The sequence below is a fragment of the Acanthochromis polyacanthus genome, chromosome 23 (assembly GCF_021347895.1).
Source record: "Acanthochromis polyacanthus isolate Apoly-LR-REF ecotype Palm Island chromosome 23, KAUST_Apoly_ChrSc, whole genome shotgun sequence".
Lineage (NCBI taxonomy): Eukaryota > Metazoa > Chordata > Actinopteri > Pomacentridae > Acanthochromis > Acanthochromis polyacanthus.
The window spans coordinates 20,287,711-20,310,939 of NC_067135.1; the positions used below are offsets into that span (position 1 = coordinate 20,287,711).

General features: G+C 38.6%; 2 protein-coding genes across 2 annotated transcripts; both read right to left on the minus strand.

Annotated features, from left to right (window-relative positions):
• Window positions 1–1,322: 1,322 nt before the first annotated feature.
• Window positions 1,323–12,560, minus strand: ap1s1 (adaptor related protein complex 1 subunit sigma 1). Its single transcript, XM_022220749.2, has 5 exons — window positions 12,374–12,560; window positions 7,135–7,313; window positions 5,435–5,543; window positions 5,068–5,205; window positions 1,323–3,756 (listed from the first exon to the last, which is right to left on the minus strand). Exons 1-5 carry the CDS (start codon window positions 12,374–12,376, stop codon window positions 3,709–3,711), a joined length of 477 nt encoding a protein of 158 aa, XP_022076441.1. The 5' UTR covers window positions 12,377–12,560; the 3' UTR covers window positions 1,323–3,708.
• Window positions 12,561–13,906: 1,346 nt separating this feature from the next.
• Window positions 13,907–19,252, minus strand: serpine1 (serpin peptidase inhibitor, clade E (nexin, plasminogen activator inhibitor type 1), member 1). Its single transcript, XM_022220752.2, has 9 exons — window positions 19,098–19,252; window positions 17,593–17,831; window positions 16,979–17,203; window positions 16,668–16,862; window positions 16,380–16,578; window positions 16,157–16,257; window positions 15,520–15,606; window positions 14,765–14,848; window positions 13,907–14,663 (listed from the first exon to the last, which is right to left on the minus strand). Exons 2-9 carry the CDS (start codon window positions 17,828–17,830, stop codon window positions 14,617–14,619), a joined length of 1,176 nt encoding a protein of 391 aa, XP_022076444.2. The 5' UTR covers window position 17,831; window positions 19,098–19,252; the 3' UTR covers window positions 13,907–14,616.
• Window positions 19,253–23,229: the final 3,977 nt, after the last annotated feature.

A 23,229-nucleotide genomic window follows, 5' to 3' on the forward strand; every position in this document is an offset into this window, starting at 1 on the left:
TGAAGATAGGCTACAGCAGCAGAAGACCACACCCGGTGTCACACTTCTCAGCTTATAACAAGAAATTGAGGCTACAGTTCACACAGGCTCACCAAAATTGGACAACAGATGATTAGAAAAATGTTGCCTGGTCTAATGAGTCTCAAGTTCAGCTGCGACATTCAGGTGGTAGGATCAGAATTTGGTGTAAACCTGATTCATCCTGTCTTGTATGAATGGTTCAGGGTGCTGCTGGTGGTGTAATGGTGTGGGGGCTATTTTCTTGACACACTTTGGGCCTCTTAGTGTCAAGTGAGCATTGCTGCAAACCATGTCCATCCCTTAATGGAGGACTACTGCCAGCAGGATGATGCACCATGTCACAAAGCTCAGATCATCTCAAACTGGTTTGTTGAACATGACAATGAGTTCACTGTACTCCAATGGACTCCACAGGCACTAGATCTCAAACCAATAGAATCTTAGGGATGTGGTGGAATGGGAGATTCATCATGGATGTGCAGTTGACAAATCTGAAGCAACTTGATGCTATCATGTCAATATGGACCAAAATCTCCGAGGAACATTTCCAGCACTTTGTTGAAAGTGGACTTGGTGTGTTTTGGGTCATTGTCATGCTGCACAACACATTTCTGTTGAATGTTAGGTCATGAACTGAAGGTGGATATTATCCAGGGGGATTTTCTGAAAAGATAGCTTTATAAATAATGACAAGTTGTCCAGGTCCTGTGGAAGCAAAGCAGCCCCAAACCATCATACTACCACCATGTTCCACTGTTGGCATCACGTTCTTCTTGTGTTCCACAATGCAGTGTTTGCTTCACACTAGATGCAACAGACTCATGTCTTCCAAAAAGTTGCACCATTGGCTCATCAGTCCACAGGATGTTATCCCAAAAGTCTTGGAGCTCATCCAGATATTTTATTGCAAATGCCAGACAAACATTTATGTTCTTTTAAAAAAGAACATAACATTTACTTAGAGATGTTTAGATTTAACAAGCCTGGCAGTAATCATATGTAGGAGTGGCTGGTGAGACTGAACCCAACTACCAAATAAAACTGGCCATTTGATAGATTGGTAGCTACTTACTTTTTCCACACAGGGTAAAACGGGCTGGATAGCATTTTTCTATCAATAAATTAAATCATCATTTAAAACCTGCATTAAGTGTTTTCTTAGGTTGTCTTTGTGTTATATTAAAGTGTGACAAACATACAAGAATAGAAGATTTCTGTAGGGGGGCAGATGCTTTTGCATGGCACTGTATATTTATATGGAGTGAGAGATGGAGAGAGAGTAGGAAACAAATAACCAATGATGAGCTTTTAGACATACCCTTCAAATTTTAATAATATAATCAACAAATTAATTCTGTCCACAGCTTTTTATGAAGTAACAATATACAGTACAAACACACCACAGCTCACACACCAGTTTAAGACTAAGTACCAGGTGTGGAACATTTCACATATCCACTCTGTATTATCAGCTCTAACCCTGGTATAGGTGCTAAGGAGAATATGTACATGTGAGTAGAGCTAGGTCTGGTGGATATTTTTTTTCTCTGCTATTAAGGTGACAAACATTGATGGTAACTGTAACTAATTAATAATAATTGTGTAACTTCTAAATTAAATTTGCTTGTAAAATGGATGTGCTCTCTAAAAACTGGGAACAGTAGTCAGTCAAAAATCGTAAGACATCACTCTAGTGTCACCAGAAGGCCGGGTGTTTTTGCAGTTCAGCAAAGAAAACAGAATAGTGAGTAATCTCACCTAATCGAACTGGTCATGCCACATCAATTTCAGGAATTTGGAGATCTCAGTGAACTTTCACTAGCATAAGAGCCAACATTTCAGTTCAGTACAGTTTCAGCTACAGAGACGACTCAGGACTTTCAGTATTTGAGTAAGTAGCTAGAAAGAAGAACAAAAAGGAATCTGGATGTGTCGAGGAGTCAGCTCTGTACTGTGATTCAATAAGATACTATCAAACCACAATTTTGCAAGCATAAATGCAAGATGTTTGTGCATTTGGCAGACCATACATTTTCCAGAAACGATACCCCCACTTGTTTAGATGAAATGATATGCCTGATGACAAGCTCATCTGAACTAAATCAAACTGAAGGCAAGTTAAGTCTGAGGCATCATTTCAGTTCATTAAGAAACTGAGCTAGACCGACAAGCCACACCCTAATTCTTAACCTAAAGACCCAACATGACTGTGCAACTGTTCCACCCCTAAACAGCTAAAAAATTCTTTACTGATTTGTGTTACCTGAGCTGCCATTGCTCATTCTGCCTAAACCATTCTACTGGCATTTAAACAGACATAAAATTTACCCACATTCAAATATTAAAGCACTGTAAAAATGTGTATCGAATAGTAAAATGCATTTGTCTAAAAGCCAGTTGATTCTATTTGCTTGTACCTTCAATCCCTTCCTAACATGCAGTACCAGTTTGTAGTACCAACAGAACAATGTGAAGGTCCAACACTCATCTGTGCTGCTTTTCATTCCATCTCAGTGTTTCCTGCTGTAAGGAGGGAAACTAAGTGGGATGTGACTCTTTGATGCACTTAATAAAACTGCATAAGACAAACTCAGAATTTCATTGTCATCAGGTACATAGGCCCACTTACAGGACATAAAGATGGTTCATATGTAAACAAGCTGTTTTAGGCTGCGGTGCAAATCTCAACTGTGTTTGGCTCACTATTCACGATGCACTTTATTACCTTTGAGTTCAGTAAGATGGGCCAATCAAAAATAAAGGAAGAAATCCCAAACAGGGCAAACTTTAAAATACAGCTGAAATAAATATGACATACTGACAGAAATACTTTGACAGCACCTCTGGATTAGGGTGTAACAAGAACAATGTCAGAGTGGAGCCATAAAAACCAAAAACAAGTCTAATTTCATTTAACCTGGCCCTCAAAATATTGATTATCATAATGTTATACTTACATCTTTACCGGAAAGATCTGAGAACACCATGACAGTACATGGTTTTAAATCTAATGCACAAGACAACAACTGAAGCCATTGGAGCTGCCATATTATCTAAATTATAACTGATAATGAAGGTGAATGCTAAAAATATTACCCAGCAAACACATAGTAAGACCTGGTTCTCTGATTCAAGCTCTGCTGATGTGCTTGTAGTGGTCATGTGCTCGTTCAGTTTTACAGCACTGGGTATTTTTTTCAGTCTTATTACCAAATTCCTGACCAAGTTTCAGTTCTAATGTAGTACCCAACAAACCTTAATGACAGCATGTGCCTGTCCAACCAGCTTTTTGCATAAAACCTCTATCAAACTGCAAATCTGCCTCATTATGACACAAACATCTGCATCCACTGTGGGGTTCTCTCTTCTGCCAGCTCCTTTCCACTCCTTTCAAAATATGAGCACACAACTCTGCTGTAGCCACACAAAAAAATTTAAACATTGCCAATTTCCATAACCCCACACTTAGATATTGCGCGTGTGCACACGCACACACAAACACGCACGCACACACACACACACACACACACACTTAAAGGGCCTGTCAACTGGGTAGAGTCTCTTCCCCAGTGAAACACTGTTCATCAGTCCCCAAAGACAGGCAAATACACAGACTCAAGCATGTTTCTTCCTAGACGGTGCCGCCCCCTGCCTTGTTTCTATAGTCTCACACAACCCTGCTGTGCACTATGCCAATCCCATCTCCTCCAATACGCTTCTCGGTGATTCGTCCTCCTGGAAAAATACAGAAGACATAAAAATGGATGATTCAATTACACAGTTTCAAATAAATACAAGAAATGGACATGTAAGCATGAGACATAAATTACTGCAATCAGACTTTTCAGTTACATCCCATTGAGCTATTTTTCAAACCTGAAGTATTCAGAAATTCTATGCTTGTAATAACAGATACACTTAATGACCCCTACAGGCTGAGAGAAGAGCCTCAGGACTCTTTTGGTGCCAACTGAAACATGTCTGCTCTTAGCACTACAAAGTACCAAGCAGTGAAAGCTGGAAACTTCTGGACTGGATTTTTTTTTTTCTAACATTCCACTGTGACAAAATACTTCAAGGGACTAATGAGTAACGGGAACATGCTTTCAAAAAAGCAGGCTAATAAAAATCATATATGCTTAAAAATTACAGGTGTGGTTGAGATACAATATTCAGTCAGCACAACACTACTGCAACTCTAGTCAAGTTTCCTTCACCCAAAAATGCAAATTCTTCAGCTTATTGCTCATTTTTACTGCTGTTACTCTACAAAGAGGAAGCATCTGACATCCAGTCTTAATCTATTTATCTTTACCGCTGTATTTACAATACTACACAAAGAAGGACCAATAAAACAGCTGAGACAAACTATAAAGCATGCAAGTTATCACACTCATTGTTATGAAAAGACAGTTCTGTGTTTTAAACAATGAATAATTTACAGGACTGATTAGATGTTCTCGAATCAAATACCTCCACATTATCTTATATGTTAGATTCTCCTCTCAAGCTTAAACCAGACAACAAATAGTATTTCTTTAAGAAGTAAGAGAGACTACAGCCCCTGAATGATTCACTGATCTGCAGAGTTTAGAAATATAAGTGGATTTACTGCAGGGCAGCAAGAGCTGGTCACTGTAGGTAGAAAAAAAAAGAAAAAAAAAACCTTTTTAATTAACGTCGCAACAAATGGGAACAATCATTGTAGCTTCAAAGTGATTAGAAGATCCAAATCAAGCGCAAAATGATAAAATGAAGAAAACGACTAAAATTAAATTCACATTATAACCAAAAACAGACTAAAACTATCAAAATATTATAACTGAAAGTAAATCAAAATTTAGTATGACTCAACCTTAATGACATGCACAGAAGAAAAGTTCAATTTGATAGTTGTCTGTGTCCAGATAGTTCACATCTGCAATAGGTTTTCTGTCAGGCATTCCTAAAATGTTCAGATTCCAACCCCACTAACTTCCTCAGAAGCTTAGGGAAATATACTTAGGCAGATGGAGGTGGTAGGTTAAAGTCTTAAGCTCAGGTTACCTCCTGCAGCAGGTCAGCTTGTTCAATGGCTTTAAGTACACTCTTCTTAGACGTGTCCTGTATCTCTCCTCCCATCAGGAACTCATCTAAAATGAAGTAGGCCTTCTCAAAGTTAAAGATGATGTCCAGTTCACACACCTGCACAAACAAACACAAGTCATTCATTCTTTCTACAGCAAAGGGAAGTCTTAACATGCTTTTGAAGTGTACAACTTCTCTTCTTTTTAAAACACACACAGAACAGTCAACAGTTTTTGTATAGATCCTATTTATTATTATTTTTTACAGAATTTTTTCTACAAAATTTTCTTTCACCAAATTTTCCTGCAGTGGGATTAATAAAGGCTTGTCTTATCTCATCACTTACACTGCCAAAGTACTTATCAAGCAGCTCTACGAAGCGGTGGATGACTTCCAGTGTGATCAGCTCATTGTCTTGCTCTTCAATTGCGCAACAGAAATATAGGCTGGCATACCTACATGAATGTAAAAACAAAAACAACATGGTTGGCCTTTTTCATGACAGAGCAGAAAACTAAATTACATGCATATTTAAAAATAAAACCATGCATATAGACATATTAGGTATCTAACACCAAGCCTATGTTGTCCAAATTCAAGTGTTAAGCTGCAGCTCCTTCAGCAGCTACTAGATATTGACTCTGTTAGTGTTTGTTTTCATCACACTAAGGTTTGATTTTTATGGACATTTCATTTTACTACCTAGCAGATTTTAAATTGTACATCAAGGGCGTGAAAAAGGTGTATTTTTGGCACACAAACTGTGTAGTAAGCATCTGGTAAGACTGCCGATGCGACTTTTATGGATAAGCGACCATCATGCACATTCACACAAGTAGCCAGCCGCTTTAGTTACTGTCAGATTAAAAGAGCAGAGTGCATGTGTGAAAGGGGTTAAGGTCTGTGGAGTTCATGTCCTAACAAACCAGAACTGTTTTAGCAGCACAAGAGGGAAATGTACAACATTAAGTAGGTTTTAACGCGTACTTGATTGTTCTATATCTGACTTCAGTGGCAAGCTGTGACTAATGGAGCTGGAAATGCAGCTCAGGAAGCACTTCAACACACATACACACTAATATATAGCAGTGACTGGTTTATGACTGTACTTCAACCTCTTAATTCTTAATCTTGTGTCGACTTGTGTTGCTTTTCAATTCTATTCGATCACCTTAAGAGGTACCATCGTAGAAACAGATTAAGCATTTCTTTCAATTGCATTACAGGAGAATGAAGCCGGCTACAGTACGTTGCCCGCAGATAGCCTTGTAACTTGTGACAACTTGACAGTTGTTCATGATGTGTAGTTGTTGCATGTTAAGCCCAGTAGAGGGAAGCAAACACCAGCAGACTAAAGTCATGTCCTAAAGCTCTATTAGTCTTGCAAACCTCTACTGAGAGCAGAAAAACTGCCATTTTCTCTGATAAAGGTCCTACACTGTGCTTAGCAAATCAATGTACATTTCACAGAATGTGTAGTTCTGATTTAGTACATCACCATTCCAGCTGTAACCACTGCAAGGAGGGGAAGAGAAGCTTTACATTTAGACCAACAAAGAATTCTGTCACCTCACTTACCATAATTTTAAACAGTGAAATTATTAATTGATTCAGAATTATTCATTAACATCCCTAATAAGATTATTTCCAAAGATCAATCAAAGAAGGATTTGCAATACATGAAAGTCTGACTTCTGAAAAGTATGTTAACATAGTAAGGATTTGGCTGGAGCTCCTTTACAACAAATTACTGCATCAGTTCAGCACAGAGATGATCAGAACTGTGGCATTTCTCAGGTGTTACTGAAGTTTGGGTTGCTCTGACAGCAGCCTTCAGCTCATCTGTCAGCTGTAGGTTTTGCGTTTGAAGACAGTGGATTTTCAGACCACTTATATATGGTACGAAATGTTTGCCCAGTAATGTCAAAAAATACTGCCGATACCCAGCTTTAATATGCTTTCAGAAAGATTTCTGTAATGATTACACTCTTGAAGACACTCCCACACGTCCAGCAGAAATGTAGATTCAAGGCTTTGTGTTTTTACCTTTTATAGACAATCTTGAGGTCTCTCCATTCTAGAAAACTGCACATCTTTGGTTTGCGAGCAAGCACTATTTGCATCAGCTCCCTGACCATCTTCTTCTTGTCACGCTCAGCTGTGGCTGTGTACCACTTTTGTAGTCGCAGCTTCCCCTGCCGGCTGAACAGCAGCATGAAACGCATCTACACACAGACAGGATAAACACAATTCAATAGAAGAAATAATACAAAAACTAGACAACATTCATGACAGGAGTTTAATACATAGTTCATGTAGATGTATCTGCCAATAATGGAGAACAAACAATTAGCAATATTACCAATCAAAAACAGGAAGTTGAAACCATTAATTGTAAAGATGTCATTTTCTTTTTCATTGTTCATTTCATGTTTAGATCTAAGTATCAGTCTTCTGAGTCATTCCATCTCAAATCAACAAGGGTCTTCTGCTAAACCATCTCTGATTTGTATGAAGCTTTGAATCATAAACTATGGAAATGTTGTGTGTAAAATTTTAGTTTGATGAATCAAATTTAAGAGTTAAGGAGTTGCAGCAAGAAAGCCTTTGCTAAGACATCAAAATTAGAAGAAGAGGCTTGCCTGGATCATGAAACACTGGAAGAAAGTATTATGGACTTATGAAACAAAATTTGAAATTCATGCAGGATTTTTGTATGTCATTGAGTAGGTGAAAGGATGGTTCCTCACTTGCTGACATCAACTATCAGACATGTGAGAGGAAGCGTGATGGTCTGGGGCTGTTTTGTTGGATCCAGGGTCGATGGCTTGTACAGAGTGAGAGGTACCCTGAACCAAAATAGCTATCACAGCATTCTGCAGCACCCTATGGTACACGCCTAGTTGGTCCAGGGTTCATCGAGATAATGACCCAAAACATAAGCCAAGCTATGCCAGAACTACCTTGTGAAAAAGAGCAAGATGGTAAGCTTGTAAACATGGAGTGGCATCACTTAAACACCATGGAGGTAGGTTTGGGATGAACTGGATAGAAGAGTGAAAGCAAAACAACCTACAAGCGGCACACATTTATGGGAACTTCTGCAACAGAGTTGGGAAGAACTTTTGAAAATATTTGATCTCCATTGTGGAAATAATGCCACAAGTGTGTTCTGCTGTTATATTGGCCAAAGGTGGCTACTTTGATGAGTCAAAAGTATAGAATACATTTTGATCTCTAAATAGATGTTTTTAAATTTAATTTGTTTATTTGTTCTATGCTTTCACTTCAGAGTACAATGAGACATTAGCATGCATCATTTCCAATTAAAAAATGGAAAAATTGGGGTGTTCTAAAACTTTTGGCCGGTGGGTTTACTTTTTTTGAGCATTGATATTTTAGAATCACAATATGCCTGCACCTATCAAAGTTAAACACCTGAAATTTTCCTATTATGATGATGCCGATTCATAATCTGCAATATTGGACAAGTAGATCAAATTGTTTCTGACTCAAAATAAAAGTGGGGTCTGATTAATATTTAATATATGTGCCCAAAGATGGGACTTTTCATGCTTATTATACTATTTCATCTACTTGTCCAATATTGCAGATTCTAAATGGAAATGATGAAAAAAAACAGTAAAAACATCAGGCCTTTTTCTTAACTAGGGACGGACATTGCAAATTAGCCTTGGCTATAAATGTTTTTTTTTGGTGTGCTTCTTGTTTATTGTACACACTTGTCCCTGTCAAATAAACGAATAGATAAACTAGTTCCCAAGATATTGTGGTTCAAAAGCCTCAAATTTTCATGTATAAAACAGTGTGGTAAGCAGGCAATTAAAAAAAATAAGTTTATCTCAGCAAGTATTTGATATACCAAGCTAAAATTTCTACAGTATCTTTATACATTATATATAATTTGTAATTTAAAAAAAAAGTTTTTCGGCAAATCTGAGATATTCAAGCAGAAATTGTTCTAAAAAACTTGATGATTTGAGACGGAAAGATTCATTTGCCTATTCATAATTTCCAGTTTTCAGACCTATGACACCTCTACTATTGTCAACATCCAGTCTGGTTGTATAGTGGAGACATACTACACAAAAGAGAACATCATGCAAAACTATTTTTAGAAATCACAAACATTTTTTTGTGGCCTGTTAAAGACTTTCCAGTCATCTCCAGTTCATGTCATTTACAGCTTAGATTTAAAGTAAATTTTTATCTGACAAATCAGTTGTTTCTGGCTTGAAATGACACAAAATGATGACAAAGGATAGTCAGACATTGTGTGTAAAATGTAATTATTTTGCTTTGTTTTTTTTTACAAAAAGAATTTAGCTAAAATGCCACTTCTACAATCATTTATGTCTCTTGATACTGTTAGACATTGCTGAGAGAGTGCCAGCTTCTAGAAAAGTTTAACACTGTGAAAAATGTCAAAGGGTGTGCTAGGACGTCAAAAGTAAAACCTGCACTGGTAAGAATTTAACTGAGAGAAGCTAAGAAGTATCCAAGTATCACCACCAAGGCCATCCTTAGGAATCTGAGCAATTCTGGTACCAACAGGTCAAAACAGGCACTGCAGCAGACACTGCACACAGCCCATCTCTATGACCAATAACAAGGCACATAAAGTTTGCCTAGCCTTTAGAACGGCTCACCTGGGCAAAAAACAACAAAAAAACATCTCACTTTTGGTCGTCTGTTTGATGGTCACATAAAAAAAGAAGAGCTGTTTAAACACAGTGATGATCTGAGGAGGCTGTCACTTTTCATGTTGCAGAGAGCTTTGTGGGAGGTAAGCTAATAAAGAGCAAGCATACAAAAGAACTTCTGTGGAAGTTAATTACTACCGACAAAAAATGGCACATTCATCAAGAGCTGAGGTGTTCATGTAAGTATACTGTAACTGTGAATTACGCCACATATCTCTTACCATACGAGAGATACTATGCACTCAGTTTGTGTTATCAATCAATCGAATACTGATGAATAACACTCCTCACTACCGGCTAAGAAAATTGTGAAATATGTGCATGCCTACTTTGTTTACATCTCGTACTGTGCTGCATTCTACAATGACATATAGTTTGTCAAAATAAATTCCACTGACATGAATTGGTAATAAAACATTCAGATTAATCAGTAAAAGTACTTAATAGAGCAATATCAATTGATTAATAACTTGCTCTTCAAGTCAGCCCTTGTTTAAACAGCCTGCAATCAATATTTGTCATATGATTGTTAGTTGCAGATGAGTCAGAATTTTTCATCTGGTGCAAAAGAATATATTTTGGGTCAATTTTAAAAGATACACATAGAACAAAGTGATTTTAATGAAATATTAGGATTTTAAGTTTTTTAATTTTATTAATCCCGGAGAGAAATTCTGGTTTGGGGGTTTAAAGGGCTAACTTTTCTATATACGGAACATTTAATTATTTACTTTGTCAAGTTTGCCTGGCTCAAATATTACAGTCCCACTACTGTGCTTGACTGTGGGGATGGCGTTGTGGTGCTAAATTCTTCTCCTTCCCTATGTCTAAACAACTACATTTTGTATGCCATCCTTCTACAGAATTTATCACCAAAAGTTAAATTCTTTGTCCAGGGGAGCTGTTGCAAAGGTTAGGTGAGAATCTGTGTGTCTGGCTTGGGGAAGTGGACCCCTCCTGGGTCAAGGTCCAGGGAGATGGTCTTTGCACAATCTCTGCTGCAGTGTCTGCCCCAGAGAGGTCGTTAGCTGAATTCCTGAAAATCGTCAGAATGCCCTTGGTGGTAATCCATGGAGTCTTTTTGGCCTTTCCCACGGCCATTCTTGTCAGAGCAGGGGCTGCTTTTGGCTGTCTTCCACACCCTTTGAGATTTTTTAGAGTATTGAATTTCCTGTACTATTTGATTGTGCTTTGCACTGTGGCCACTGGTACTTCAAGACACCTTGATATGGCATAATATCCATTTTGCATTTTTAGTAATAATTATGGAACAAATACATAGCAAATGTATAATTCATCACTAACACTGTATGTTACTGTCTTTAGTCACTTGTTTATGACATTGTTGCCCAGAAAATACCTAGTCAAATACAAATTTATTAAAAATCTAAATTTGGCATTGTATGTTTATTTACATCTACCTTCTCCCAGTCTTGCTCTATGTTCTAAATGACAAAAAGGCAGTATGGGAGGCGTGGGTCCTGTTATTTGTGCTGCAGCAGGGTATTTTGATTAGTATATTTAAGTATTTCTTGGGTGCTTATTCAAAGCAAATCAATTTGATTGGTGCAAAAAAGTAAAGTTTGTGATTGACCAAAGCTACTTTTCAGTAGTCCTGCTGATTTGATTTTGGACTATAGCTTTTTTGGTCGTGTTCTAAAAGTCTCCACTTTCTTTAGGCTTTCCACAATGGTGTTTCTCCTACTTTGACTGCTTGCTTTGGCCCTGGTTTATTAACAGCTGTCAAAACATACTAAGAAACCCAGTTTAGCATTTTTTTTTAAAAATCTGTCCTTAACAATACTGGTACATAAGTGTAGAGAATTGCCAATTTCTTAGTTTTTCTGATAGCATGAATGCACCACTTATAGCATCATCAAAATTATACAGTGCTATATTGTCTTTGAAATGTTTGTTTTTGCATACTGTAAATGATATAGTCATATGGCATTGAATTTTTGTCTTTATCATCATCAGCCACAGTTGACATAACAGGCAGTAACATTGAAGAGCATTGTGATCACGCACACACTAAGTAAATGCATAGTTCTAAGCATGTGGTGTAACAAAGGATTTGAGCAGTGGATGCACATCATTAAACCAAATAAACAGTTTCTGAGCTCTATAATGTAATTCATAATTTCACTATTATATATTTAAAGCACAGACTGGCAGTAAGTTGTACAAATGCAGCTGAATAACACTATCCTTCGTTGCTGACACCGACTAAAAGCTGGTACTGAACGTATTACCTGTGCCGACAAATTTATCAAAATGTTACATTGAAACTTACCTGTCGTGCTAAATTCTGACATTACTAAATGCCATTCGACCACAGCTAACATGAGACGGGGCATACGCTGTCTGAAAGCCACACAATGTATAAGAACAACAGAAAAGTTTCACAGCATATGGTGCTAAGTGGTACGTTAGCTTGCAGGTTATGCTGACAGGAGACAGGTGGAGCTACCAGGTGGACACTTCCTGGAATCATACACCTTGCTAGCATTAGCATAGCTTAGCTCTTGGCTCTTACAGACAAATGAGAAGCAGAAACTTACCATTTTGTAGAACTGTTAAATGTTGCTGTCACGCTACAAACGAACTCTTCTTCTGTACTGCCCCGTCCGACCTAATTGTAGCTAACGTCGAAAGTCCATGTCCGTGTCTGGAAGGTGTCTCTGCTGGAGCTGAACTGAAGCCCTTCCCCGGCTGCTACACACACTTCCTCCTCTGGTAGGCATGCGCACTGAGAAACAATGACTTTTCCCCCTGCGTTTTGCTTCTCAGGTAACATTTCCTCATCGTGTTGATAGAGCTCGAAAGTATTTTTGCTCTTACGTTTTTTTCTGGAATATACAATAATATCAATGATAAAAACGAAAAGAAAATGATGTGACCTTTCCTCTAAATTATAATTTAGGAATGAAGTTTGGAAACCGAGCAATAACTATTACTGTTCAAACTAACTTCATGGTTGCAGCCTAATGTAATAAATACCAAGGAACTAAATTGTTGACAAGAAGCACATTTAATGTAGTTTAAGTGAGATTAGTTTGACTTTATCTTTGAGACTGAACCAAAGAGAACTATATAGCCTTTCTTTTCTTTTTCTTTTTTGATAACCTCGTGTCACCATATGCCTCAAAAAAATTAACTAAATTGTTGGTGCGTGCGTGCGTGCGTGTGTGTGTGCATAGCCAAATAATTGTTAATCTACATTTGGTAGTTTGCCTGGAGAAGACAGGAGGTTTTACTTCCTTCCTTTTAAAGGTTTTTTGATTCCATTTCATGGTCGCCGACTGCTTGCTCGTAGGAAATCCAACTTTTGAAGGCAACTTTGGATTGTTGGGGTTTAAAATTCATAAGGTCTTCACTTTACAATGAAGTGCTATTGGATGGTGTCATATAAATAATATTCAACTGAACTGAATGAAATTCCTTAAACTCTCTTTGTAATGAAGACTGAGTCTCTAAAGTAACTTCTAGTTTTTGATACTCTGTATCAGACACCGAAGCGAAATCAAAAATGCAGCTCAACATCCACCAGTTTAGTGATTGTTTCATTATTAATATTTAATCTCTATTTATTTGTTAGTGTTAGCTTCATTTTAATGTGTCACAGTGCTAATGCTGTATGTTAACACTGTGGTGGAAATCAATAGCTACTTTAACATTAAGCAGTGTTACAAGCTTAAAGATGCAAAACATTTGCTTTTAAGACAATAATTTGTGTTATATATTGCTTTTCCACAAAAAAGTTCAGTTAACTTTCTCTCTCATGTCCAGAATCTATTCAGATTTTACAAAGCACAGCAAATGAACAATGAAATGTGTTATTCTTTACGAGAAACTCTGTTCTCAATGTATGTGATATGGAGGTTTAAAATTCTACATCAGACTTGTGTAAGTTCCCTGTAGATCAAAATTGGCTTTCCTGATTGCTTTGTTACACAAATTCATGCTTGTAGGTACTTTTGAGTGGAGTGGGACTCTAACTCTACTGGTGTTATGTTATGACTTTTGGCCTTTTGGACACAGGGGTTCGTTGTTGACTTCCACAGATCTACCAAAGCAACCACTGAGACTGCAACTTTGTAAAAACATTGTATTTAATAAATAGAAACACTGCAAAAACACAAATCCAACTTTGTAAAAATGCAAATGAGAAAAATACACAACACAAGTAACAATCTGTAAAAACTGATACCAAAAAAATACATCTTCATTTGTTATTAATGCAGCCAGTCTGCATGCAGTAGCAACTCCCTCTGTGAAGAACAGGCTACTCACAAAATAATTAAGTAAACAATAAATAATGATGTCATAAAAATAAACTAATTTCATGGTGACATGGAGGATAAAATCATAATCTTACATTCAGTCTTCATTCTGGTAATTAGGCTTACTGCAAATCTTGTAAGGTCAAAATGTAGGAAATAATGCTTTAATGTTTCAGTCAGTTTCATCTTGGGATTGTATCACTCTTTAAAGGCAAGTAGAACAACTAAGCAGATTTTAATCCCTTGCAGCAGTAAACCTGTTGCACTCCCTTTTATTTTCCATGCACCAAGCTCCATGAGATCTTCTTTGAAAGGTGATGCTTTACTTCCAAGGACAGTGATTGGTCAGTGGGGGTGGTTTAATTAAGTGTTGGTCCGTTTTCTTAATTATAACCTGCTCTGGAGTAGGTTAGGTGTTAGGTGTAACTGTCATGCTCCTGAAAACCCAGGGTTAAAGCTGAAGTCACCTCGGTAGCCCCAAATCATGCTTCATAGTACAGGCTTCTGGTCTTTGGAGTGTGCTATTGTTGTTGAGGCTGGTTGTACTGACCCATGAACAGAACGGCACCTGAACACAGAAAGGAACATATGAGATGCGCTCTACCTGGACAGCTCTGCTGATTGGTATTGTGAAATGGGATTTCTATGAAATTGTATTAAAACTGTTACCTGTGCTCTTGTGCTGGATAAGGAAGAGAAAGGGTCGGTCCAGAGTGATCTCCTCCACCGCCATACGAGAAAACATAATAGCAGCTAACAGATTGGAAAAAAGGGGGAAAAAAAGGTCAGTGCAATGTGTACAGGGGACCTGTTAAAAAAATAGCCTTTGCCCCATTTTCATCACTAAAACACGAGTCCTGATTACAAAATGGTGATGTATTTTCCTTGTCTCACATTTTTTTTGCTGTAATTTCATTAAGCACAAAATATAATTAGGATAATGTATCTTAGGTGCATAATATTATCTGAAATGATAAATGTCTAAAAATTGCATTTAACTCTGTGCCTATCTGTGATACTGGGCCAAAAATTAGGCTATTATTAAATTGAATGTTATGGTATATATTCCAAGAGCACTAATTACCATTCACCCTTCCACCAAAAGTGTGTACATTCACCACAAAATTAAAAAGCATGTTGTTTTGTAAACCAGCAAATCACCAAATGCTACATGGAAAGCAAAAAGCTACCCAGTTCTGATCCTGAGAGTTTGTATGTCACCAGTATGTAGTGCTATATCAGGGATGCAAATTTCTGTATTTCACTTCATTTTGCATGAAAATTATTAGTATTTTAGTTTAGTTTTTGTCAGGAAATGTAGGCTTTCACTGCACTTTGCTTGAAGGAAAACTCCAGTTTAAAACAACACTTGGCAATCATTTTGTGAGTGCATATGAATAAGACAGATTCAGTATTGAGGCTACCTGTGGCTGCCGCTCCTTTGGTTCCCTGTTCATTCACCTCAATCTTCACCCTCTGGAAGATCTTTGACACACAAAGCCTCTCATCAGCTGCAGGGCAGAAACACACACAGATTAGATGCATAGTTCATGTGATTGCATTCTGCTTCCTCTATTTTTTTTGACATGGTTATGAATAAAAATCAATGTGAATTGAATGCATGTTTTTAAACATTTTTTGGGGGGAGATTTAGTTCATTTCAGTTCTATTCCATTTACATAGTGCCAATTCACAATAGAACCCAACAATCCAAAGTTGCCTTTGGATTCCCTATGGGCAAGCAGTTGGCAACAGTATTTTTTAACAACAAAAAAACTTTAACAGGGAGGAAAAAATAAGACCTCCAACAGTACCAGGCTCAGGGTAGGTGGCAATCTGCTTTGACCAGTTGGGGTGAGAGTAGGGATGAGGGGAGTGAGGAATAGCAGACTGTAGGTAATCCTCATTATTCTTTGCATCTGGGCCTTTTATGGAGCCACTAAATTGTATTCTCAGGTCTCTTGCTATGTCTTTACGTACACATGCAATGAAAACTGTCCACTTTATGGACAGAAAAGTTCTGAATGAACTCATTATCCTTTAAACAGAAGGTTAACTTACAGGTGATACGTGTGAAGTCAGCAGCGGCCAGGTTAAACATGTCACCCAGTCCCATGTTTAATAGGACAGTCTTCAAGTTCACCTCAGAGTCCAGAGTAAACCTACAAAAAAACACGCAAATCATCTAATTTCATTCTGTTTATTTCAGGCTTGAAATGATCAATCTGAACCAAAGTTTGATGATGCCAGCTACACATACGCTCTCTTACTCCATCTCCTTTACCTGGGAAAAGCCAGCTGTCTTTTGACATTCCTCAACTCTGCCCTCCACTGCTGAATCTTCTCGCTGCTCAGTTCTGCACTGAGCACACTCAGTGGAACTTCAGGCTCAAAGGGTGACACCAAGAGCATGCTCAGTGTGTCGCCTTCATATGGAATCTCAATGACATCATAATCCACTCCTTCAGCGGTCACAAACTCCCCTGTTTATTAGGGCAAAGGAGAACAGTGTATTTTTTTTAACTAAAGATGAAGAACAACAGAGTTTAACAAGTGCGCTGATGCCACTTACCATAGTTGAATTGGTTGGTGAGTCTCATCATGTGTACAGGCACAGTGCTGCCATTGGCACAGTGGAACATCCTCTCCTGTGTCAGTTTGGGGTCAAAGGGAATCTTCCAGAGGCCTTGGAAGTGGAGGGCATTAAGAAGGACCAGACGGGTCTCATCAGTCAGAGATCCAAATGGCAAAAATTCAGGGATGGCACCTGCAGAAAAGACAAACAGAGGTCACACACAAATAGATAGAAGCAAAAAAAAAAGGAACAACTTATAGCTGTAGAGGTTCCACATAAGTTGTTGTCTGTTAACTGGTGCATGTTACCTGCAGTATGATCTGAGACCCAGGCGTTGATTATGCTGACAGCCTGGTCTGGTTTAGTGAAGTCAACCTGGTGAGGGTGTGTCTGGAAGGCTTTGCTCATTACTCTGCGGTATCCTTTCTCCAAGCTCATCTTCCTCTCCACCATCAGCCCACTGGCAATCTCCAACCCCTCCTCTCTACTTAGGTCTGACTGAAGGAGGCGCTGCTGCCGAAGCATCCCTCGCTCTGCAAGAGAAGCAAGATGACAGACTTTGTTTAGGGGTCACGGTCAACCAGTGTTCTTGCCTACCAAATCCACACATTTAGTCACATCAACTGTAACCTGTAATCTTGGCTGTTACTAATGTTCTGTCTTAATTTTAAAATTTGCTTGTAATTAGTTTTACTCTTTATATGCATTTATGTGCGTTGGTGTTACTTAATCTGTGTTTTATCTGTTCTGTACCTGTAAAGCACAGGATGCAACCAAGATTTTGGACTTCTTGTCCTAATGTAGACATAACTGTGTACAAATACTTTGAATTTTTTCCTGTATATTGTTACTGTGAGGCGTTGCATTTGGTCCACTTCCCTACAGATACTTTAGAACTTCTCTTAATCTATGTTTCCCTCACCTTGGAGAGAAAATCCCATTGCTGTAGTTAGGGCCCTGCGGGTGTTTCCATCCGCACCAAGCTGAGCCATAGCCAGAAGAGATGAAACACCATACGGGGAAAAAGCCAGGCTCTTGTGCATGGAGTCCTTGGCCAGCAGAGAGAACACCTTCAAGCCAAAGTCAGTCTGCTTTTCCTGCAGAGAACCCAGGCCCACTCTGCTCATCGTCAGCAACAGGAAAATATACACGAAAAGCATTCTGGGAAAGAAACAGGGACAATAGGTAAAAAATATGTATTTACATTCAGATTTTGTTTACAGCAGGTTCACTTACATTTCCTACAGGTAAAATGTTTTTGGTCAAAATTTAAAAAACAGCTTCATCTCAAACATCTTTTTATAGAGTTGTCACACCCTATCCCCTTAAAACTTGTTCTGACTCTTCTTCTTCAAAGAACAGTACTAACTATGGCACCACTGGAAAGCATTCATTTTTACTATGAAGTCTTGACTTAAGTTTAGGGTTTGGCTCAGATTAGCAGTGGTTAAGCCCCTAGGAAATTAATATAGGTTTACGAAATGTCCTGTAACTTATGTGTGTGTTTGCGTGACTCATATTGGATTTTGATGCATTTACGTGAACACAGTGTGTCAGTAAAATTGGTTTTCCACTGCAGACATCAATGGTGTGTCTGTAGTTACAGCAGAAACAGTGCTGGCTGACAGGTCAGCACTCTGACCTAAACCTCTGTTTACATAATGACTCACTTTTAGCTCTGAACAAACATACTTTCACTGTCAACTGCAAAAAAGTACACACAGTTTGATTATTCAGTTGTGCAAAAAATCCACTGGCAACCATTCAAGTGGCTGAATAGAGTCATACTGCTTCTACTGTGTGTGATTTATCATTATTATTCTGATGCATTTTTTTTATTATTATTTTGTATTTTGTACATTTTCCTATGTCTGCATACTTCAGTTAGAAAAATGGTTTCTAGGCCAAAATGTTAAGCATGTTTAGGAGATTCACTACCAGTTGAAAGTTTCAAATGAATGAGAAAATGTGTCCAAATTTTTGACTGGTAATGTATGTGCTACAACTCTTGGTGCAGATTTATGCAATAGTTGATTTTCTATCATTTTTTGGTTTGATTTATTGAATTACAGTTGATGTGAATTTGGAAAATTTGGAAACATACCAAATATGATTGTCTTTAAAAAGTCTAACTGCTACAAGACAGCATTTAGCACCTTAACACCTGCTTTAATACTGAGTTTTTAACATGAACTATACTAAACTCTTATACATTTACATTAAAAACTATCTTCAGTTATTGTTGTATTCATGTTTTCACATGTAAGCCACACTTACAAAATATGTTTTTTTGAATTCTACTCTCTGTGGATTTGTAGGATTCTGTAATTGCTAACCAGTAACAAAAAAGTATGTCAAAATTTTTATATTAAACTTGTAATTCTAATTGACAAAACTTTAAATGTTTAGCTGAGTTAAATGCCTTACCTTGTGGTTGAGGTGTGTCAGATGTGGTACAGCTGGTCTCTGTTATTTCAGATTGGTTCTCCTTCTCTTCTGCTGCTGTTTGAGTCTGATTGAAAGAGTTTGTGACTTTTTATAATGTAGAGTTGCATGGTCTGAAGCGCCACCCCCCTCCTACGCACACACAGGCACAGACACAGGGAAGTTATTAGGAATGATGACGTCATCCAACACTGTCTGGACAGACTTCCTTTTCATGAACATACACATCCACTCTCCCTCCCTCTCACTATCATCTGTCTGTCTCCTGCCCAAAGCATGACAAAGTATATGGAAAATCACTTGTTAGTTAACTGTTTTTCCCATTTCACACGCACACACACACACACACACACACACACACACACACACACACACACACACACACACACACACACACACACACACACACACACACACACACACACACACACACACACACACACACACACACTCACTCTCTCTCTCTATCTTTCCCTTTTAGCACATTTCCTCAGAGGAGAAGGGAAGACACAGTCATGTTTACTCATGGCTCATGCTGAATCTCAGGATGTCTGAATGTGAAAAATGTTGCAGGTTGTCACTAGTTGGCTGACAGTCAAGACAAAAATATGTTATATGCATCTCCCCTTTAAAAATAAACATGGAATAAATTTCTCAGCGTGACAGTGTTTTGTTGTGTGTATATTTAAGTGTCTTGTTGGTTAAAAGCATGTGAAAACAGGATTTTTGGCTTGGTCAGAAATAACATGTCAAAGTATTAAAAGTGACAGTGGATCAAAAGACAATGGAACCATAAACATATGAAATACACTGTCCTCCTTACCTTTTGCTTTACTAGTATGCAGAGGACAGGTCTTTGCATCTAGGAGTCATCATCTCTAAACTATGACATGACTGTCGTGACTTTATACACACAGATTTTTTCCAAAAATGAAATTATGCACAACAAGAATATAGATTTAAAAATCTTCCATCTTGATATGCAGAAGATTTCTTTTATCTTGACCAGCTGAATGTCATTCACATAGTAGCAAATAAGTACAGTGAGCATTACCTGTGCATTCTGCTAAAACTTGCAAGTTTTAAAGATTTTTTCTTGATCATTTTATTACCAAACACGGCAGTTCATGTTCAAAAAAACAGTCACTATTAGTGTTTTGTGGGTGGTGACATGAAACACCAAATTTGGTCATAGCTCTCAGCATTCCTTATCCCACTACTCACCAAGCATCTGGTAGACAGAACAGAAAATAGGAATTGACTTGATTTTTCCAAACCTCTCTGGACTGATGCCTGTGGGGAAACCCACAACAATCCTAATTGAAGCCACTTTGTCTGTTACAAATAAAAAGGCAAAGCCTAAGAACTTCTTGGGTGTGACATGACTTTCTGCCTTAGTTATGCAGTGTTTGATGCTTACGCTTTGGCTTACCATCAGTGAAAAAAAAACTTGGCAAGTACACGAAGAATGAAAGTGTGATATTCCAGTAATCGGTTACTCAAATGAGTATTATTAGTATATCCATATAAAAATGAAGATCGAAAAGTTATTTGGCTTTTATTTCATTTCAATTCAGTTTTATTTGTATTCTGCCACTTACAACATAAGTCATCTCAAGGCCTCTCACATAGTAAGTTAAAGGCCTTGCAACATAGAAAGAAACAACAAATTTCAGCAAACGGTGGGAAGAAAAGAACTCCCCTGTAACAGGAAGAAACCACTGAAAGAACTAGGCTCTGGAAGGGCATCCATCTGCTTTAACCAGTTAGGGTTAGGGTAAAGAGGAGAGAGAGCAGCATAACAAATGGAAATCTGACAAACAGATAGAAAGAACTATAAACACTGGGAAGGATGGTGAGGTTGGTAAACGCGGATAAGAAACATGCAGCTCTGGAACAATAGTCGAACTAAGGCATGTAAAAGACACAAATTTAGTGACATGCAACTGTGACACGTAAATGTACAGAATGACAAAGAGTGTAAGGAAGCCTCAGTGCATCGCAGAAAGTAACTAAGGATTTAGCCAGTCCTAACTATGAGCTTAATCGAACAGGAAAGTTTTAAGACTGATCTTAAAAGTAGAGAGGGTGTCTGTCTCCCTATCCAAAACAGGAAGCTGGTCCCAGAAGAGGGGGCCTGATAGATGTTAGCTCTGCCTCCCATTTTACTTCTGGAAAGTCTAGAAACCACGAATGACCCTGCAGTCTGAGCATGAAGTTAAAGGCTTTGTTCAGAAGAAGAATGATTTTAAATTCTATTCTGGATTCTACAGAGAGTCAATGAAGACTATTATGAGAGATAAAAGACCTCTCTTGCTAGTTCCTGTGAGAAAGTTATTGAGACATCCCAATTATAGGGAATTATAATAGCACCTACAGGTAAAAATGCATGGTCTAGTCTTTCAGTATCACTTTGAGATAAGATGTTCCTGATTTTAACATTGGGCAGATGAAAGTCCTACAAAGTTGCAGATGAATCCTGTGCATGTCCATCCATCCTCTATACACCGCTTCATCCTCACTAGGGTCGTGGGGGGTGCCGGAGTCCATCCCAGCTGACTTGGGCGAAGGCAGGGGACACCCTGGACAGGTCGCCAGTCCGTCACAGGGCTACACATACAAACAAACAAGCACACTCACATTCACACCTACGACAATTTAAAGTCATCAATTAACCTCAGCATATTTTTGGACTGTGGGAGGAAGCCGGAGTACCCGGAGAAAACCTACGCATGCACAGGGAGAACATGCAAACTCCATGCAGAAAGATCCCAGGCCCACCCCGGGATGTGCAGTCCTCCTGGGCACATGTGAATTAAAAATTGCCACTTGTTGCAGGGATGCTGAACTTATGGCCGTAAGTTTTGTGCCCCTTTTACATGCCGACAGGAGTTTGCACAAGGCATTCTTTTCATTGTTTGCATCTCACCATGGGCCAATGTAGAGGTAGCATGTGATGTCAACCACTCTGCTGTCGCTAAATTACAACTGCAGCAACCTGAGGCATTTGTGGTAATCTCTGGGGACTTTAACCATATAACTCTGGACACAATACCTACTTTCTCCCGGTATATGAATGGGGAAAAATGGAGTAGGTTCATGGAGCGGGTCTAAGGCTAAAATGCAGAACAACAAAACACAGTGGACCAGACTTGGAATACAAAAATTAATTCATGGCAAATGTTGTTCAAGAATATATACAGGAAGTAAAACAGGAGGTGAAGTAGTCAAACAGGGTCAAAACAGAACAAAATGCTTGGAAGACGGCTACTGGCAGGAGGGTAAATTATACAAAGATAGGAAATATAGTAAGTACTAAACACGAACTACCTACAATAATGCAAAAACAGACAGACTTAATCTTCCTAGAGCAAGATAGAATTTTTAGCAGAGAACTGATCAGGACTTTGTTCAACCAAGCTAGGAGAGTGTGAATACAGACCACAATATGTGGCTAGATACTACAGAACGCCAACTAGGCAGAATATGAAGACTAAGCAATTCAAAATAACTACAGTGATCTGGGAACCCAACGATAGAGGTCGGTAACTTAAGCGGCGGTGCAAAGGGAAGAGAGGGTGAAGGAATGTGGACAGACGCTGGTGTGTGGAGTGGCAGGATGGCGTCTCGACAGGAAGGATGTCTCAGAAGGTGCAAGCCAGGTAGGGTCCAGATGAGGCGATCCAAACAGAATCAGAGTGACGATGGCAGTTACAAGCTGGAAGCAGGCCGAGCAAGAAGGCGGAGCAGGCAGGAATGGTCTCAGACTGAAGCAAGCATAAACACAGGTTAGAACAATGAACTGACAAGCAGCAACTCAATGAATTTGAGTGCCTGAGTGGACAAACAATGGTTATTCAATGGTCTGGCATCATGTAGAAGTCTGAGCCTGGCTTTTAAGGTATGGAGATGATGAGTTGCAGGATGACTACTCCCCATCATAGCTGCCAACACTCGGATCAACATCTCATGGCCTGCACCTGCATGCACTCCAAACACACACACACACACACTGCACTCACACCCACATGAGAGAAAAAGGAAAAGGAGAGAGAAGAAAGGGAAATCTGTCACTAAGGAGAACTGGAGTTTGAGGGACAAACATGAAAGAAAA

Bases quoted from the DNA above. Each gene is read 5' to 3' on its own strand.
- ap1s1 (XM_022220749.2), bottom strand. The intron at 5,544-7,134 runs GTAAAAACACAA...ACATTCATGTAG, and splicing joins CTCAAGATTGTCTATAAAAG to GTATGCCAGCCTATATTTCT. The intron at 5,206-5,434 runs GTAAGTGATGAG...TTGTTTGTGCAG, and splicing joins TTGATAAGTACTTTGGCAGT to GTGTGTGAACTGGACATCAT.
- serpine1 (XM_022220752.2), bottom strand. From the start codon at position 17,830: ATGCTTTTCGTGTATATTTTCCTGTTGCTGACGATGAGCAGAGTGGGC. The intron at 16,863-16,978 runs GTAACATGCACC...TCTTTTCTGCAG, and splicing joins GGTCTCAGATCATACTGCAG to GTGCCATCCCTGAATTTTTG. The intron at 14,849-15,519 runs GTAGCCTCAATA...CCAATCTGTTAG, and splicing joins CAAAGGAGCGGCAGCCACAG to CTGCTATTATGTTTTCTCGT.